The sequence below is a fragment of the Astyanax mexicanus genome, chromosome 20 (assembly GCF_023375975.1).
Source record: "Astyanax mexicanus isolate ESR-SI-001 chromosome 20, AstMex3_surface, whole genome shotgun sequence".
Lineage (NCBI taxonomy): Eukaryota > Metazoa > Chordata > Actinopteri > Characiformes > Acestrorhamphidae > Astyanax > Astyanax mexicanus.
The window spans coordinates 33,883,287-33,902,325 of NC_064427.1; the positions used below are offsets into that span (position 1 = coordinate 33,883,287).

Genomic DNA, 19,039 nt, shown 5'->3' on the forward strand with positions numbered 1-19,039 from the left:
AATGACCCAAAAACAGTAACTGGCCTAAATGACTGGTTCAGTCAGGTATGTTTAAATGGCAGTGGATACTGGAATTAAGGATCCAAGAAATAAAGTAAATGTTTATATATATATATATATATATATATATTACCCTCCAATCCCTTTATTTGTGCTGTAGATTGAAGACATTTAGGTTTGGCATTGAAGGATGACTTAATAAAAAATAAATCAAACTGACTGGGAGATCCTTTATTATGCAGCAAAATATCTTCCCAAAATAGATCCAGATGTAAATACCTGAAAAGTTGATATTTTGTCTCATTCATCTTTTAACATCAATTCCAAATATGTTTAGACTACAGCAAAAATAATGGGATTGGCCTCAGTGTTCCAAAACTCGGAGGGGAATGTATGCTTTATGAAAATATGGGCCTTTTAATGGAAAATAAAAATCCTAAACATAGAAAAAGTAGGCTTTGTATTGAGCTGGAAATGAGAGACAAAAAACAAGGATAGCAAAACAGATAGACAGATAGAAATATAGTGTTTTTTGTGTTTAGACTCATTCACTCAAAGCCTTAATTAATACTTCATGATTAATTTACATAATGCTATTCCGTGATATTTGGCATATCAGTGTATATCAACTGGGCCTTGCAAAATCAATCACAGATTCACGATTACTAATTTAATATACAGCTATCAAATGATAGTACCCACTGGTCTACAAATCAAAAGTTGAGAAACATCCCAAAATTGAGCTTGGTCTTGGACAAATGTACAAAATATTAGAAATTACTTCTAATCTTTGTCCAGAAAATATATCTGATCACAGATGATCCACATAGCAGGATAGAAGGGGAAAAAAATAGTACTATGTACACTGCAGCTGCAAACATGATCCACCACACACACACAAGCCATCTGTCTTACAGTTCAGCATGATCAGCAAGCACTTATTGTTGTTTCCCTCTGATAAAAATAACAAGCAAAACCATGGGTTTAAAACAGCAGCTCACTGAGGCCATGCTTTTCAGACACTTAGATTCAGGCTGCATTAGTTTCTACTTTGATACTGTAAAAGGCTTAAATCTGGGTGTGATGATGGGTCATGCATCCCATAAAAGGCAAATATAACAGGAAAAGAAAAAGACAAATAAATAACTAAAAAAAAAATAATAATAATAAAAAAAAAAAAATGAAAAGATGTTTACCACCAAACATTTCATGACTGGGTGTCCTAGAAGAAAAACTAACAGCATCTGAAGACACAAGAGGCAGATGAGCGACATCGACAGGTTTGGCAAGGAAAGGGTTTAAGTTTGGAATGGAGTCGTCGACAGTCTCTGAAGAAGAAGAAGTGAAAGGATCTACACAGCCATAAAGAAACAACAAGAGACAACAGAAGGAAATGTTAAAAATGATTAGATGAGAGAGAAAGAGAGAGAAACGCAGCATGCAGAATCAGATGCACAGACATGGAGTGGCCTCAAAAAGACATTTAAGCATTTCCTGAACAATCCTGGTCCTTTAGTATGGATAGGATCCCCCAATCCTCGTCCTTCATACATGTTCAGTGAGCAAACAGTACAACCTATATAATAATCTGCACTTATGTTTACACTAATAATTAGTAGCAAAAGCATGATGGTCAGTTTCTCAGACCCAGATTAAGCCCAAGACTAGAACTTCACTAGGCCATAAAGCCATTCTTGCATGAAGTATGAACTTATTTTGCATTTACAGCAAATTTGCAGTACTTTATCTGGACCAAGCCAATGCTTACCTTGACTGAGCAGCTCTTAAAGAAATAAAAGAAGAACAAAAAAAAAAAAAAAAAAAAAAATGATTTAGACTAAATTTTGACTTTCGGCCTGAATGATAAAAATAAATGCAAAATAATGTAATTATTTAAGATAGCTTAAATATGCATTATTTAAAAGCACAATGCAATACAATGTGCACAACTAAGGCATACATGTAAATACGTAATACATTTTCTTTAATTGCACATGGCTGATGTACGGCTAGCTGTGTTGTTATCCTCTAGGCTACCCTTAAATATACCAACAGAGCCACCTGCTAATAACTACTTACTGTCATCTGCCATCAATGTCTAAAAGCACCTCTTTACAAAACAGCTGTAATTAAAGTTCCTGTCACCACAACCACCACATTATCAAAAAGCGGTCTACAACTGCACACTGGTGGTCTGAGGTCTTATACCCAAGTAGAATTTAAATGTAAACATTTAATACAGAAAAAAAGGAAGATAATTCTGCAGATCTTGTTCTTTAAACACTGCCACCAATTCATTCAAATAGTCATTCTACATCAGCTCAAAACACATATCTGATCTGCACTGCACTTAAAACTGGCAAATATCAGACTTGTGCTCAGAAAAGGAATACAACCCAAATGTTGACCCAATCCCATTTCTCCTTTGTACCCCTACCCCTTGTGTTCAAGAGGGGAAGGGGTGAAATTCTCCCCTTAAGAATTCAAAGATAGATACATTGCAATGAAGCACTAAAGTTCAGAAACCTAGCTGCTGGTTAACTAATTAACTTTAGGGCATTGCATGTCTTTATAAAGGAGGTAGGTGGTGCAGCAATTAATTAATATATTTATTAGCTTTTATTTTATGTTTCCGCTCCACCTTAAAATGTTGCAGACTCTGCTGTTTTTTGCACCATTTAAGGTGGAAGGGGAACATTAGCTACCTAGCTAGCTAGCTAGCTACTGAGAAACTATAAGCAAACCATTATGCTTGTTATGAAGAAAATGGCCGTAAAACATTGAAACTACATATTAAGCTACGGTAATAGTGGTTCTCATACATTTTAACAATTAAAATTACTCAAATTTGTGTTTTTTTGCTCGCTTGTGTCGCCATCTTTCGTCTGTGATTCTCAGCCCTCTGTTTTGAGTGTGTCTCTGAAAAAAATCATTTTGGAGAGCCATGTAGCCCTAACACTTCCCCCTACCCCGCAAGCCTAACAAGAATCAAGACTCCCTGCCCCAGGCATGAGCGTGAAAAACAGAGTACACCCCACAAAGAAGAAGGATGATCATAAAATGCACCACTTAAATTTCCTAGAACTAATCAATCTGTCTAATAATAATCTGCCTTTAATAATGCCTTTAACAAGTTCCAAACCCAACAAAAAGACTCCAGCTATTTAAACATTGCTTATCAGTACTTAAATATTATCTCTGAACTTTGTCTGAAAGCAAATGCAGCTATGTTAGCACAATGCTTGACAGCAGCCTAGACTAATACCGCTGTTATCACAGTCTGTGATATTCAAATAGCCTGAATTCCACTTAGTTTACTCATTGCAAAAGAAGAAAAGGCAAAACAAAATTAAATCCATAAGAAAAACTGATAATATTTTGTGCATTTCGTAGACAGAAATTATTATTTTATATGCAGGCGAGAGCAGTGTGGACTGTGAGTGGGAGACACCTGCTCCTGTGTGCTGCACTCACCTCCCCATGTGTTGGTTACAGGCAGAGCAGTGGGAAGCGGCAGAGAAGGCTGGAACGCTGGCTGCAGGTCAAGAAGATCACTTGGCACCTTTGTAGTACTGGAGGGGGAAAAAATGCACACAAAAACACAGACACAAACACTATTAGCGTCTCTTGTAAAAATTCAACCAAAGGTTCAAGAATTTCTCTCACACACATGTAAAGACAAACTTGGCAGGCTGATCTGAGATGCTTAGTCTAGACAGCAGAAGCTGTGGGACTCGCAAAATACCTCCAAAGCAAGGAATCTGCATATCACAGGAGAAAGCATGCAGTGGACTGTCTTCGAAACTTCACAGCTGGAATACTTTAATTAACTGTTAAAGTTTTTAATGACTGTAACAGGAGGGAAAGTGCTCGAGTCTCTCCCACGCTGGAGCTTCTGAACCATTATTTATCTTTTCAACACAGCAACTTTAATGGTATAATTACTGCCCAAATTACTTACGTTCATTAGCACATGCTGTGAATGTTGCTCAGTGAGCTACAGTAGGCAGAATTAAAGGACAGGCAGTTGGTGAACTACTAGGGAAACCAGGTTAGACTGTGGGTGTAGAAATGAATCATTGCTTTTAATTCTTTAATTTGGATTTTCCATGCCAGAACTGATTACAACAGGTTATATTCAGATATACTGTATAGTGGTAAACATTAATACATTTTACAGCAAATGAGAAATTAAGGGTTCAGTTGCAAAGGTCCTATGCATAGACATAGATACCAGATCATTTTAATGTATTTATCTGCCCGTGGTAATACAAAAACCTTTATTAAATGTTACAAAACCTGCAATTAGAAAATGGGTCCTCCCATCATGGGAGTCCTGCGTTGACATCCAATACACACACATGCTGAAACTGTAGAAGTTAAAACCAGACTCGCTTGGATGGATACAATCTCAAATGAATACTCAACTATTATGAGTATGAAATGTTCAGATACCATACAAAAATCAATAGTCAGCATTTAACTTTAGCTGGAGAATGTTTCATGCATTTACTAACAATGAAGTCAATAAGAGTTAAAAGCTTATTCCAAAATTAATTTTGCTGCCATCTTAATTTGCTTCTTTTTGAATAAATTGAATAATTTGATCCCGCAAACATGATTGTACATCATGTATATGTATAATGCAACATTTATTAAGCTAAGACCGGTTTACACTACAGAGCAGAGTCAACACATTGCCTGTGGCATAGCCTGCACAAGCGCCCTACGCTGCAGGAATGTTTATACTTCTGTGTGCAAGTCACTCTGCAGTCTAAAGATGGGAAGGTGTGGGTGGGAACAAGGCTTGGCAGACCAATCACAGCTGCCGCTATCTGCATCACATAGTTACATTTCTGGGGAGGTGCACTCATGCTACAGCTTAGGGTATGCAGCTTTACGGAGGGTATGAGTAGACTACGGGTTGGTTTGGAGACAGAAGTAAAAACTGGCCTGTACTTTGCCTAAAAACATCTGTTACACAATTAGTGCAACCACAAATGGAAAGACAAAAATATCTAGAGAAGTATGCATTCAATTTCATATCAAAAGGAGGTCATTCTCAAGCTTATACAAATCATTGAATTCCGGTTGTTACTTTCCATGACCAAACTGCAAACAGTTTTTATGCAATACATTGAAAAAAGGGAACAGTTAGCGTAAAATATACTTCCCACATTATTCTAAACTCAGGATTAGATATTAAAAACAGCACTACATTGATCAGAGCTGAGCTTTTTTTCCCCTCTCACCTGCTGGTTGAGCTGGGTGTGGAGAACAGGTCAATGGCCGGGGCAGTGCTGATGGTGCCAGTTGCTGTAGAGACTGGAGAGGCAGCCGTGGTGGAGGATGTGGAAGGCTTTTTGGAGAGTTCCTTCAGGCGCTGTTCCTGTACAACAAGAGAAACCAAAAGAGACAGAACAAACAAACGGACTGATGATTCTGAAGCACCAAACAGTATGTTCCTTTAAGCAAACGGTAAGATTTACTCTACTCTCGATAGGCAAGAGTAGCTTTCTAGAGGTAAGAACTTGTGTATCAGTAGCTGTACATTTTTATTAAAAGTGCTGGGTTGTAACACACCTTAAGTGCTTTTAAACGAGCCTGTTCTTCATCCAGTGCAGCCTGTTTTTCCCTCTCGTCCACTTTGGTGAAAGATATGCCCGTGTTCGCCAGAGAGGACACTGCGTTGGATAGCGTACTGGCCCTTTGAGAGAGAGAGAGAGAGAGAGAGAATAACAGAGTAAACATGTCAGTGACATTTACTGTCCTGGTGAACGTGCACTTCCCCAACCTTGCAGCACAGATCAGCTTTTTACTGCTTCCCTCACTTAACTGCCCTTCGACCCCTGGTTTCCACCCAAAACGCTGGAGTTAGTGAAGCTGTTGCTTAAAATGCGAGTCATCAGATTCCACTTCAAATGTCATTCGGGTAGATGAACCCTATCAATGTTTTACCATCTTATGAAACACACCTACTCCACTGTAAAACAGATGACAGTGTGTGAGTTTTAATCAGAAACACAAGTGACATCACTTGCATCCTAGAAGATTTTTTAATTTTGTCAGCTTTCCTACTTCACACAAATCGAGAGCACTTATAGCCCGTCAGTATAAAATATGTTCCCTATCATGGCAGGGCTTGCAACTAGGATTTTTCAGCAGGATAAAGCTCAACCACACCCAGACATGGTTTTCTAAGGATGTTTTCATCCAAATTTTAGATTTCATGGAATAGTCTGAGGTTAGACAACCTCAGTGTATACAGGTTTAACAAGCCCCGCTGCAACAACTTTTGTCAAATGTGCTTTAGGATGCCATATGGAACCTGTAGGTCTCCATGCTCAAGCGTGTCCAATCTTTTATCCAGCACTTAGATCACAGAGGTTGTTTCCTAGCAGTTCCCAAAATTCAGAGAAGTCCTGCAGTTGAAAGAAGAACCTTCTCTTATAAATCCTCCAATACTGAAATAATGAAAATGTTCGGGACTCCCACACAGTCTCAATCTGTAGGGATATACTAAAAACTTACTTGTTTAGTTTAGCGTTTGGAAATAATGTTTTCCCTGAAATTAAGGCTGCAGATACAGGGGTTTATTGACATTGGGAAATCTGATTGGTATTGGTAATCTGAGATGCTGGTGCTGTTGTTCTGCCCACTGCACGTAGTCCCTCTTGTTTTAGTTAAGCTGTTATATTCGGATCTGCCTTAGTCATTAGCCACACTCTAATAATATTGCATATTATCTGTTCACCATAAATCTAGACGAAACAAATCTTTATCTTTCTGCCCGTCTCATCATTATTGACTGCCCACCTATCTGGCCTGATTATAATGAATGTTCAACCCTCAGACTGTCCTGTCACCTCTGTGGCCAGACTGTTGGAAGTTTCTGGAGGTCAGGGTTCCCCAACACTCACTAAAGATCAGATTTTACCATCTGCCTCAGACTAGTTGCTCACAAGTTTCCATAAACTCTAACTATGAAATTTCTAACTTTGCTGGTGAGGCTATTCCCCTGAATTTATTATACCTAATCCCTAAACTAATTTTACTGTTATACTGACTCAGATTTGCTAGATTCAGTAGTTGTGCACAACAGACTTGCTTGTACCTATAAAGCTCAGATAACGATGGGTTACTATACCTGCTGGCCGCCGTCGAGTCCTTCACCTTCTTCCCCTCTAGTGAAGCCAAGTGCTGCTCCAATGCATCCAGAAGACTGCTGGGGGCCTGCAGAAGAAAGGGTTTATATATTTTTTTTATGTTGCAAGTATATACACACAGACACATATATACACATACATCACAGTGAGCATGCAGAGTACTTAAACATGACCACGAAGGGAACAAGCCACCAGAAAAACAGACACAGAAAGAGGCAGATGCAGATACTTACACAGACTGTAAACTGAAAACAGAGAGATAGGGAAAGATACAGAATATAAAGGTGGTAGTTTGAAAGAGGTATTTTAGAGCACTTCAGAACTTCAGAAGAATGAACCCGTTTACTAATATCCCAAAACTTTGGAGCATAAAGAAATACTGTAGTGTTTTACAGAGTAATCTGCAGACTGCAGAAGTAAAAGTTGTAATCTGCAGACAGTTACAATGGACAATTGTTTGTTAGCTTCACATAATTTGATAACTTTAGGTTGTCTGCTGGCTTTTTGAGTAACAACTTGCTATATGTTTGTTTGCCATGGGTGTATTTCACTGATTTTCAAATGGTAAGCATCAAAGGTATAAGTGTTACTTCTGCACTATTGTAAAATATTTTTTTTTTTACTATTGTAAAATCCTATACTACAGGTATATGGGTGTGAATTCAAGTAAATATTTTTATAACTCTATTAACTGTAATTAGTGATGCTGCATTTCCTTAAAGTGGACAAACCCTTAAAATCAGAATGTAAATTAACTCAATTCTTATTCTGATCTTAAATGGAAATAAATAAATTCTAGTGTAGTGCATATATTGCCTTTTTTTTTTTTTTTTTGCAAATTCCATCTTGGAAAGGAGAAACACTGAGTCCGGAGGAGAGAGAGTGCGGGAGAGAGAGAGAGAGAGAGTGCGAAAGAGAGAGAGAGTGCATAACATATGATTTGGATCGGAGACATCCCTAGTTTTATGTCAACGGGTTTTCCTCCTATGCATATTAAAATCAACAAAATGCTACAGGTGCAGCAGATCAGGCTGGAAAACACTGAAGTATTCCTTTAAGAACTCTGCTTAACTTGCTTTTCTGAACAGTCATGCCCACTGGTCACCCAGGTTTTCTCTAAACAGTGTCATCTTTCAATGTGAACGCTCCCAGCTAAACCAAATGCAGAAATGGGCCCTGCTCATGTTCCCTGAGATTATTTCTCAGTCAGTGTGGAGTCCTGCACCCTGCCAGCTCTGTTCCAGCACCCAGGTGTGCTTGTGCTAAAGGTTAAGGGAACAAGTACTTTTCTCTACGAGTCTCTACACTGCCCGTGCAATAAGCAGAAAAGGAGAAAGGGGGGAAGAGGGACACCTTTACGGCTGTATGTGCAGAGCTCTGGGGAAAAGAGAGATAAATAGCAAGCAGCCAGAGGCATTTTCCCATCAGCAGCATGCAGGGGGTGCTGCAAACGCTGGGCCGAGACGAGGCTGAGTTGAGCCGTGCTGAGATGGGAGGAGGAATGGCACTGTTAAAGCAATAGTGCTGTGGAAAATATACATTTTCCACTAACCCTAAATGTAACTGCCCAGCCAAAGCAGTACCAGAAGTTCACTTATAGGCTCATGTGGCTAATAAGTAATTTGATCTTATAATAAACCAATTACCACTGTTAAAACATTTTTTCTTTCTTTAAAAATAACCGGATTCATGTGGATGGGTTCTTAGAAAGCCTTTGACCTTGGAAGTTTTTTTTTAAATGTCTGATTAGTTACGCATGCACTTACAGGCTATATAAACTCCAGTGCAAAACTACACTTAATAAAGACTCAGAGGCAGGCAGCATTGCCTCCTGCTACAGCTGGGTAAAGTCTGGAAGAGTTTGGCTATCAGGCATGAAGCCGTGAAGCAGGGCTGTGTGTTTAAGGCAGCGAGGGTGAGGGGAGATTACAGAGGTCAGACTGCAGTCAAAGCCCACAGGCAGCAGATCCAGGTCAGTATCAGTAAGAGCCAAGAATGTTTAAGAGTTGTGGATCTTACCTGAGACAAGTCTGGAATGTCTCCTCGGTCAATGCCCACTTGCTGTGTTGAGACACGAAAGAGAGAGGAAAAAAAAATCAACAGTTGGCATGGCATGAACTACTTGATATTAATGTGAGCTGAACAAACAGCCATGAATTATAATAATAAACAATAAAAAAAACAATACTGTAAGGTTTCAATACTAAGAGCAAATCTGTTCCTGAAACAGTATTCATGGACGTGAGAATGATCACGTTATAACTAAGCAAAAATATTTAAATTTGACTAAGCGATCGTTAATAATACAGGACACAAATGTGAATAGATGTAAAAAGATTTGTTATTGTGTGGCAATGGCAAAAATCACATTAAATCTGATACATTCAAATCAGATTAGAACCACTTACATTCATGGTCAGAGGTGTCAAGTAATGAAGTGCAAATACTTTAACTTACTTTAGTAGAAATTTTAAGTAATTATTACTTTAGACAACTTTTGACTTCTACTCCTTACATTTTCAAAACAATTGTCTGAACTTTCAACTCCTTGCATTTTAAACATAGCCTTGTTACTGCTATTTCATTTCAGATTATTTTTATTCTGACTTCTCATCTTTCAAATAAAAAAAAATTACTATTCAGATAAAATCTTTCCATGCGGATTAAGTGAATTTGATTGTTACTGGATGAGATGTATAAACATATACCATTGCGACTCCCTATTGTTTTATAAACAATCCATCGTACCTGCACGTCAAGTCACACTGGTCCCACAAACACAAGAAACCTCACATTTATAGATCAGATTGCATTATAGGGGCAGATTGACTCACCTCAGCAACTTTGAGGAACTCTGAGATTCTTGTCATTCGGGTGAGGAATTTCTTGTAGATGTCGAGTCCCTCTTTACATTGAGCCTTCTTCATATCAAAGTACTTCTCTATGTAGAAAAAAAAAATTATATGCAAAATTTAATTTCCGATAAATCAATCAGACCTCACAGTAACTAAATTCAAAATGATTCTTCAAGAAACAAAAACACAAATAATAAAACCTCAATTAAACAGAATTTTTGGATTTAGTTTTACACTAAACACTACTTAGTAAGGAGACATTTATCCTTTCTCCTCTGTCCACGTAAACCTTTTTACCAGATTTTAGAGCACTATGTTACACTGCACCAGGAATCTATTTTCACACCGTGCGCCTGCTCAGTTGAAAAAGCTTAGGGGTGTCGAGCTTAACTGTGGTCTAGAAGTAAGGAGTGTTCACGTAATATGTGCTGTATTGCTATCTTAGTAAGGTGCCCCACTGATTGTTTTTAACCATGACAACAGCCATTAGTCAGACGTTCAATCTTGGAAATGAACACACGCACGCAAGCTTTATATCAACAAAAAACAGAATACAAAATAAACGAGCATATATGTGTTCCCATAAATGACCTGCACGCACACCTTTACAGCGTAAATGTGTAAAGTTAGAGTGGCTCTTGCAGGGAATGGGAAGTGACATGCTGTTTTTTTTTTTTTTTTTCACATTACACCCAGAAAACACCAATGTTTAATTAAGAGAATTGTTATGTGCCTTTTCCTTGTCTCAAGCTGCGCATGGCAAACTTTTCCCGTAGTTAAAATACCAAACACACACTGACATGCCCTAAATCAAGCTGCATTGTTGAAGGCTCATCTACAGGTTGCTAAATAGGGCCCAGTATGTTGTATGAAGTAACACAGGCCTTGTGCATCATACCTAATATTGATCAGTGACTACAGTTTACATGCTACAGAAAAAAATACACAATAACATAAAATTGTAAAGAATTTCATACTCAGTGTAAAAAAAAAAAACCTATGAAACTATGAAAAAACAAAATCATCCAAGCCAACATTAAAGTTTATAGAGCAGTTTCAAGGAAGAGTTCACAAGGCCTGGTTATTTCTGGTATTTGTCATTAGGACATGATCCAAAGCATGTCTCACCGGTCTGCCATTCTGCACAAACTTTCACATTCGTTTAAAGCAAAACCACTCTGCAATTCACGTCAGTTGCTCACTCTGCCAACCTAAACACATGCTAATATGCCAAGCTCCAATATCAAACTCAAAGCTGCTTGCTACTTGACATTTCATGTTTCCCAGTCCTAAAATATCCCTTTTAAAAAGACCCCTTACCTGCTTTTTACTCCATAAACGGATATTAAACTCCAGTTTGCGTACTTAAATAGCCTATGATTGTAACTGTGATTAGGATTATTATTGTGAATAACCATGGAGAGAGGTATAATTATTGTAAAGTGGAACAGATGGCCTCATAAAGTAGGGAGATGGCTCAAAGTACACACTGACTGACCTGCCTTAGGACAAATCAACACTAAGTTCAGAAAAGGTTTCTCTGTACCATGAAAGAATGGGGAAGATAAACAGTGAAAAGTCAACAAACAGCAGAAGCCAGCACTGCACTGCACAGCACAAAAATAAATGTCTTTAGGTTAAAGAACGCTTACCGAGTAGGTTGATAATCCCTTCGTTGTAGGCAGCAAACAGCCGAATGGCATCTTTAAACAAGAGCATGAAGGCTGCGTTTATGACCCCGTTTGTGAGTTCATTGGCATTTACCTGTTAAAAAAAAAAACAGTAACGATATTAACCTTTTGCTTTTCAGGCCACATATTTTCCCTTTTAGAACTGACTGAATATAAATACATATTGTTTACACTACGGAACTAATGAACGCAGATTTAAATATGCTTTACTTCAAACCCTATACATAGGCACAAACTTTACTTAATCACCTTCATAACTTCATAATTGTTTTATAGGCCTTTAAAAAAAGAACCATGTGGTATGCCACAAAATATACTTGTATACTTATTATGCTTACCAAATAATGAAAATTTTCTGGTATAATATTAGACTAGCAGAACCATTAACGTATGGTTTGTTCACTAGGTTAACACACAACGTAGCATAAGTTGATTGTTTAACTGTAAGGTAATGCACACATTCCAAAGATTAAGAACTTACATTAAAATCGAGAAGAGAGTCCATCTGATTTTGGACAATGGGGAGGGTTTTTAGCAGCTTCTCTGTGTTCATTGTTCTCATCACACCATCAGACCTGCAGTGAAAAAAAAAAAAAAATCACAATATTCCAAGTCACAAAACCACCTGATTAGTATCTTCAAGAGCACCATTCTTAAATTTCTAAAGTATTCAATCTTCTGTACTTAAATATTGAAAGTAGTGTAATATAAATGTTCTCAGAGCTAGAACAGGAGCAGTGCGGTTTTCTTTTAAGGTCAGCTTTATCGCTTGATTCGGTCAATGATAAGGAGGTTCATCAAACCCAGCTATCAAAAAGAAAAAGAACACACACTTACCCTCTTTTCACTTTAGTGAAGTCAAAAGCGACCTGTCTGTAAGACACAGCCTTCTCGTTCAGATAGCGGCCACTCCTCCGGATAAACGTGGACATGTCGTAGCCTATGAGAAAAAATGAGGGGGGTTGGGGGAGTCATACACTGTTCTTTTGCATTTACTGTTAATTAACTGATACTTCTGTGGGGTCTGTGACCAAAATTTTAAAGCAAGTTTGCAAAAATCTTGTATCAGCCTTGCTTGCACCAACCCAGCATCAGAATGAGAGATACAGTAGTTTTGCTATAAATAATCACTGGCTTTTGTAATCACAGTGGCAATAAGCCTGGTGACATAATTTACTGGCAACTACGTTCAACCAATAGACCAACCACAAAAGCTAACACTGGTTCTTGTTCATGAAGGAGCTGCCCAAGACACAAATGCTGATTCACAGGACTAACAGAACACAACTAAATTGCCTTTAAAGATACGTGTGCCAAGTTAGGCCAGAACTGCTCTACAGATTCCAGGCAGCTTGTTATAACATGGGAAAGACTTGGGTAAATAAACCCAGAAGTGCTTGATTTAAGCTGAAATTCAGCCACGCTGCTGAACATGCCCCGTAGGGGAGTGGAAAGAAAACAGAAAGTGCTAGAGAGGGAGAGCAGAAGAGCTCTGACAGCTGCCACTTGTCCCCCTAGTCCTGTCCTATCGCACACACACACTGACCTCCAGCCAAGCTGTCACACTACTGCATGCAGCTTAAGCTCTGGACCCTGCAGGTCTGCAAGGCTGATTTACTGGGAAACACAACTAGAGCAGATACAGATACTAGGATTTAAGCTGCTGACATTTGCAAGACTGTCTGATAATTGGCTTGATAAAAAGGTGCCTACCTTGTAAGCCACTTTTGTCCAAAAAATTACTGAGGTTGAATAATGTGTTCCTGGAAGCCAAGTACTGAATAAATCGCTGTGAACATAAAAGAAAACACATATATTAGTATTCCATTTCCCCTTAGAGGTTACTAAGATGTTGTAAAACACCAACTGCAGTAAAACTCTAGAGAGATAAGACATTAACTGTGCCCTTCTTCTTAAGAAAAGGATAGTCCAATTATAGTGGATCTTAGCTAAACAAATAGCAGAAATAGCAGAGAAATGGGTAAGGAGAAAATCCAATCAAACAGAATTCTGATTCTGATACTTTTACCCAACAAAGTGAAATTACTCAAGTAGTCTTTATATTGGTTCTAAAAACGCTTGCTTTTTTTGTTAAACACAAGGTAGGCCAGGTTTTCACATCATGTTATTGCAGAGCAAAACCCTTTACCGAATGTCTTTTAGGCTACTGCTTGAAAACAGAAACATAATGCAAATTAGAACTGTCACAATAATTAAATAAATGAATTAACTTCACACAAATGCATGACTAACATTGCTTTCTGTGTTTATTTGCATTTTGCACTGCATAAAAATAAATAAGAATGAAGCAGCATTTTATCCAGTTACGCTGTTCTGTTCTCTAGTCGGCTCTTTATCTAAGGCAGAGTTCAAGTCTATAAGCAGCTGCAACATCTAATGAGTAGGAATGTAGTGCACACTGCGATTTGCTCTTTAGAAGGGTGTAATTGCAATATTATGCTATTATATTGTCATTATATCAGTGCCCCAAAATAATATTGTTTAGCAAAATGATTACAGACATGATTTCACATCATACATAAAAAAGTACTGTGACAAACCCAATGCAATAAGATGAAGTTAAGTAACTTTCAAATAGTATAAAAAAATCTGCACATTTATGACTATTTATGACATATATGGCTATATGTGTCTTATTGTTATGTCTATTTTTTATAGATTTATTATATTACTGTTATTAAATACCTAATGCATAAATAATTACTTTTTCTGTGAAAAATACGTAACGGCTAACTGTTCGGAACACACATTGTTGGTACTAATGTGTAAAATGCAGGGGTGACCTGTAAATCAAAAGTGCAGTAATGTACCACCAAACACAAGCTATTGCTTCTATTTTTTACAGTATGTGGTGTTCGCGGCTTTTGCCCATTTTTAGACACAACAGTAGCTCTTAAAGAATCAGACCCAAAATTAAGCAGGAGGAAGCTGCGTACATGAAAACTATTCATAGATTTGTATGTGTGTTTTTCTACTTACCTCATTTCCGTAAACCATGAGGTGGTGTGTGGTGATCAGGGATTTGAAGACCACCACCCAGCTAGTGCTGGTTGTGCGCTCAAACAGCGTATCTGCCAGCTGAGGGATGTTCACATTCATTTCATTCGTGCACTGGATCAGATCTGAGGAGACACAGACAGCAGACAGACACACATTAGACAAACTGTGCATGTTCACAGTAATATCAGTTACTGTCTTTTGTATTGCTATGAATAAAGCTGTAATCATAGCTTAAAATAAATGAATGAATGAATAAATGAAGGAATGAATGGTTTGTTTTACACACAAGCATTTACACTCTGTGCACACGCATGCACATTGGGCAGTCAATCACACACAGCATACTTTCAACCGGAAACAACCATCCACCTGAAGGACTGCAGAGGGCACTGATGCAGCCAATCCACACCAAACAAACATTCATACTTACACCCACATGCCCGAGAACATTTTGGAGTATCCAATTGACCTGATCTGATTATGCTTTTGGACAGAGGGAGAAACCCACGCAGACATGGGAAAAACATTGATATCCGCCGAGAAAGGGACTTGAACCCAAGACAAGACCCCAAACACACTAACCACTAAACCACCGTGCCGGCCAATACATGGTCTTCCTTAATTTTATTACTATTTTATTATTATACATCTATAACCATATTCAGGGCCCTGCACTTACAGCATAATTTTACCCGTAATGAAAGGGTGAAGGTAAGCAGGTTCTTTTACCAAAAACAGTGAAGTGCCATTTTTTATACTAAAATTATGCCAACAATGATGGTAATATTTTCATTACACAGTTTAGTTAATTAAGATGAGAATGTTAGCTGGTCCTCAGCTGTTTTATCAGATTGTGGCACTACTTTATGAAATTATACTCTACAAACAGTGGTTGGCCATTTACATAACCTTTCATATTCCAGTAACAAATACCACTCATACACTTGATTGATTTGTATTGATTTGACATTATGATGGTACATGGATGATGGCCAGTAAGACATTTCATGTTTTTCATGTTTTCATGCAACAGAAGCCTCTAACATCAGCAGTGGTAATACCTGCACACTTTTTCTTAACAGCAAGAATGAAAACTAAAAACATTTCATATACAATATAGAAATACACAATATAAAAATACAGAAAACCACAGAAGACTTGTCTCCCTTTCCTTACAGGAGAAAAAGCTAAAGCACAGCTTCCACAGGTATGCAGGGCTTTGCTTCACTGTGCCCATTCAAGCAGAACCATAGTGCGGGTGTATGTGTGTTTGTGTGAATGAGAGAGGCCATGCTTTAAGAAGGGTTTGGCTCAGCTCCACAGCCATCTGGAGCGAAAGAGCAAGAGTGAGAGGGGGAGAAAACAAATGAAGGAGACAGTGAGGGAGAGAAGCACACGCAAGAGTAAGTGAATGTAGCAGCATCTTGAGATTCTCCAATCAGTTCCATGAACATGCTGGGCTAGAAACAGCTTCTTTCTTACAATCTTTTTCTAACTAGAAATGCAATGGTACAAAAAATGAGCTACACTTGCACCTCAGAAATACACTTAAACCACTACAGTTCCCAAAAAACAAGCAACTATAGCATGGTATTGGAAGAAAACTAAGATTACAGTATTTTTTTATTATATAACAAATTTTTACCAGATTTCAGGTCAATGGTGAAAAAGTTCATGATGGTTATAATGCAACCTGTGTATCCAATATTGCACAAAAATAAACATGTTGGACATATACAATCTGCCTCTGGTAGAGGCAGGTAGAGGACATTAAAAGTGACATTTCTTGATGACAAAATATACACAAAACATTACATCTCTAAAGGAAGTCACACACTTTTTTTTTTTAAACAGAGGTACACACACAAACTAGTGTCAACACTACACATTAATACACAGCTACAGTAAAGGACTTCAAGCAGTGTTCAATTTTCCAGCATGTCACCAGTGATCATTACACTGAATTACAACCACATTATTCAACAAAATGTACTAATATGACTTGTTCCTTGCAATCTACATTACATACAATAATTATAATATTTAAAAAGAAACTATTCATATAGGGTAAGTTGGCTTTGTTTAGCTCCATCCATTTTCATGTCTTGTTTTCAAGAAACTCCCTTGTCAGTGATTAATAAGAAACTGATCAATGACTGAAAATGACTAGATTATTAGATAATAAATGTAGATTAAAAGTATCACCATCATAATTTTTGGGTAGATCATAGATAGAAGTTGCTTGTTACAACTGGACTAGAAGATTTCAAACATCTTCTGCTGCAAATTTAATGAAAACTCAATTATACAAACAAACAACATTTACTTCTGCTATGTTTTCACATTTAGACAATGTGAATCTAGCAGTAGATTCAGGATTAATCTGAGGGTCCAAAATGACAAGAAATAAAATCTTTATACTTTTTTTACACTGTATTCCACAGAACGCTAAAAAAGGTTTTCTCCATCTCCTGTAGTTTCATCCCTTAGGAGAGCTTCTTGCATGACTGTTCCCAGGCTAATGCTGGTAAAATAGTCAAATAATTTATTTGTATATTGCAAAAACAACATCACAAATCATAATTTTATTTTGCCACGTTACCAACCACTAATATGTGGACAAACAGTTGAGATTATACACTGTCAAACTCCACCGCCTCTTAATTCCTGATGCTAAATCTAAAACTGCCTGTTCCCACCAAACACCATGTACTTTAGGGATGTTTTACAAACTGGCAGCGAGTAAGAAACGGTCACAAAAAGACGCTAATTACAGCGTAGCTATGAGAGCTTTGCAGTGATTATTTTCAGTTTTCTTTGAAGTGGGAAAGCAGTATGTTTGTGTTTATTGGAGATGGGTATACATGGGTGGTCCGTGGCGTACCTTTTCCTTCATGGGCCGCATTCTCTATTCAAACCCACACAAAAGCAGCAGCCACATGACAACAAAAAGCCTTTGAGAGCCAACAAACCTCTCCTGTATGAAGGGAGGGGATGGTACACAGGCATCCACAGTCTTTACTATACATCACTACACTCGCTCTGCTGAAACGAGACAAGCCAATGAATCCATCAACAGTTTTCAGACACTTTAATGCAATTTATTTGTGCACATTTGCGTTGCCTCAATGCTCTAAAATGACTTCTACTAATAGTATCACACTATTTTAGAAGAGCAGCAAATGGCATAACATTTTAGAATTTTCATTTTAAATTCAGATCAAAAGTTCAAAAACAAAATCAGTACCCCGCCCTGTAGTACTTTCTACAAGAAAAAATACATTTTACAGAAAAAAATATTCATTTACTTCTTATTGGTCATGGTATTATTTGTAATAAAGCACTGCAGTGTCACACATGGAATTGACATTGATTTTTGAAGGTGGGCAATGACCAATTTATTATTATAAAAGGTAATATTCGTTTTTGTCAATTTTATCTATTAGGGAGGAAATGTTCAGCTTTATTTTGGTATTGCCCTGAACTGCTGCACATGGTCACTACATGTTGCAGTTCTTCAATAAACCACTAGATCACAACATGGACCTCACGATGCAGAAACCCATTAAAACATGGATTTCAGTGCAGGAATTAGTTACAGTGCTTAATAGGGGTGGGAATCGATTACTATCTCACGATTCGATTCGATTCCGATTTTGGGGGCCACGATTCGATTCAAAATCGATTTTTGATTCAAAACGATTTGAATTATAAATATTTCTGCTTCTGGCTTATGAATCGTATTGAAAAAAAACCCTCCATAATATACACTGGTCCTGGAGCAAGTAATGTGTTACAAAAACAATAAAATGTGCAGGAATGTGGGTCCTCAGTGACAGAGGAATCACTGGGATATCACAATGACGTTAATGAACAATAAATACATAAATAAATAACACTGCTTTATTACCAGGCTACTAGCGGTGGTGTGTAGGTGACGCTGCTGGGCTGATGTGATGATAGCAGTGGAGCGCTAAAGTTCAGGAGCAGCTGCTGATTAACTAGTTAATTTAAGGTGGTTGTATTTCTTCAGAAAGGGGGCAGGAGGTGGAGAAATTAATTCATATTGTCCATTCCTTAATTCCTCTGTGATGAGGAGCTGAAATTAGCTCTGATTAGCTTATTGTTATTTTTCCGTTCCGCCTTAAATGCTGCAGCCCGCTGCCACCTGTAGCGTTATTTAAGGTGGAACTGGAAAGTTAGCTAGTTAGCTAGCTAACAGTTACTGAAACTAACTACTAGCGATCTTTTTTATGCTTGTTATGAAGCATTCTGCCATAAAACATTGAAACTACACGTTAATCTA

The 19,039-nt window shown here is 37.8% G+C and overlaps 1 protein-coding gene across 17 annotated transcripts in view; it reads right to left on the reverse strand.

Moving 5' to 3' along the window:
- picalma (phosphatidylinositol binding clathrin assembly protein a) overlaps positions 1-19,039 on the reverse strand; it is a 59,747-nt gene that overhangs the window by 17,024 nt on the left and 23,684 nt on the right. For 8 of the 17 annotated variants that reach the window (XM_049468523.1, XM_022681384.2, XM_022681387.2 and 5 more), the window contains exons 3-13: positions 14,713-14,855; positions 13,426-13,501; positions 12,550-12,652; positions 12,194-12,287; positions 11,674-11,785; positions 10,001-10,107; positions 9,186-9,227; positions 7,148-7,233; positions 5,584-5,707; positions 5,253-5,389; positions 3,475-3,572 (exon numbers count right to left, since the gene is read on the reverse strand). In XM_049468523.1, coding sequence (XP_049324480.1) covers positions 3,475-3,572; positions 5,253-5,389; positions 5,584-5,707; positions 7,148-7,233; positions 9,186-9,227; positions 10,001-10,107; positions 11,674-11,785; positions 12,194-12,287; positions 12,550-12,652; positions 13,426-13,501; positions 14,713-14,855 — 1,122 coding nt within the window. Of the gene's footprint in view, positions 1-1,196; positions 1,353-3,474; positions 3,573-5,252; positions 5,390-5,583; positions 5,708-7,147; positions 7,234-9,185; positions 9,228-10,000; positions 10,108-11,673; positions 11,786-12,193; positions 12,288-12,549; positions 12,653-13,425; positions 13,502-14,712; positions 14,856-19,039 lie in introns of all 17 variants that reach the window. The other 9 variants (XM_022681371.2, XM_049468520.1, XM_022681391.2 and 6 more) reach the window with 3 other exon arrangements.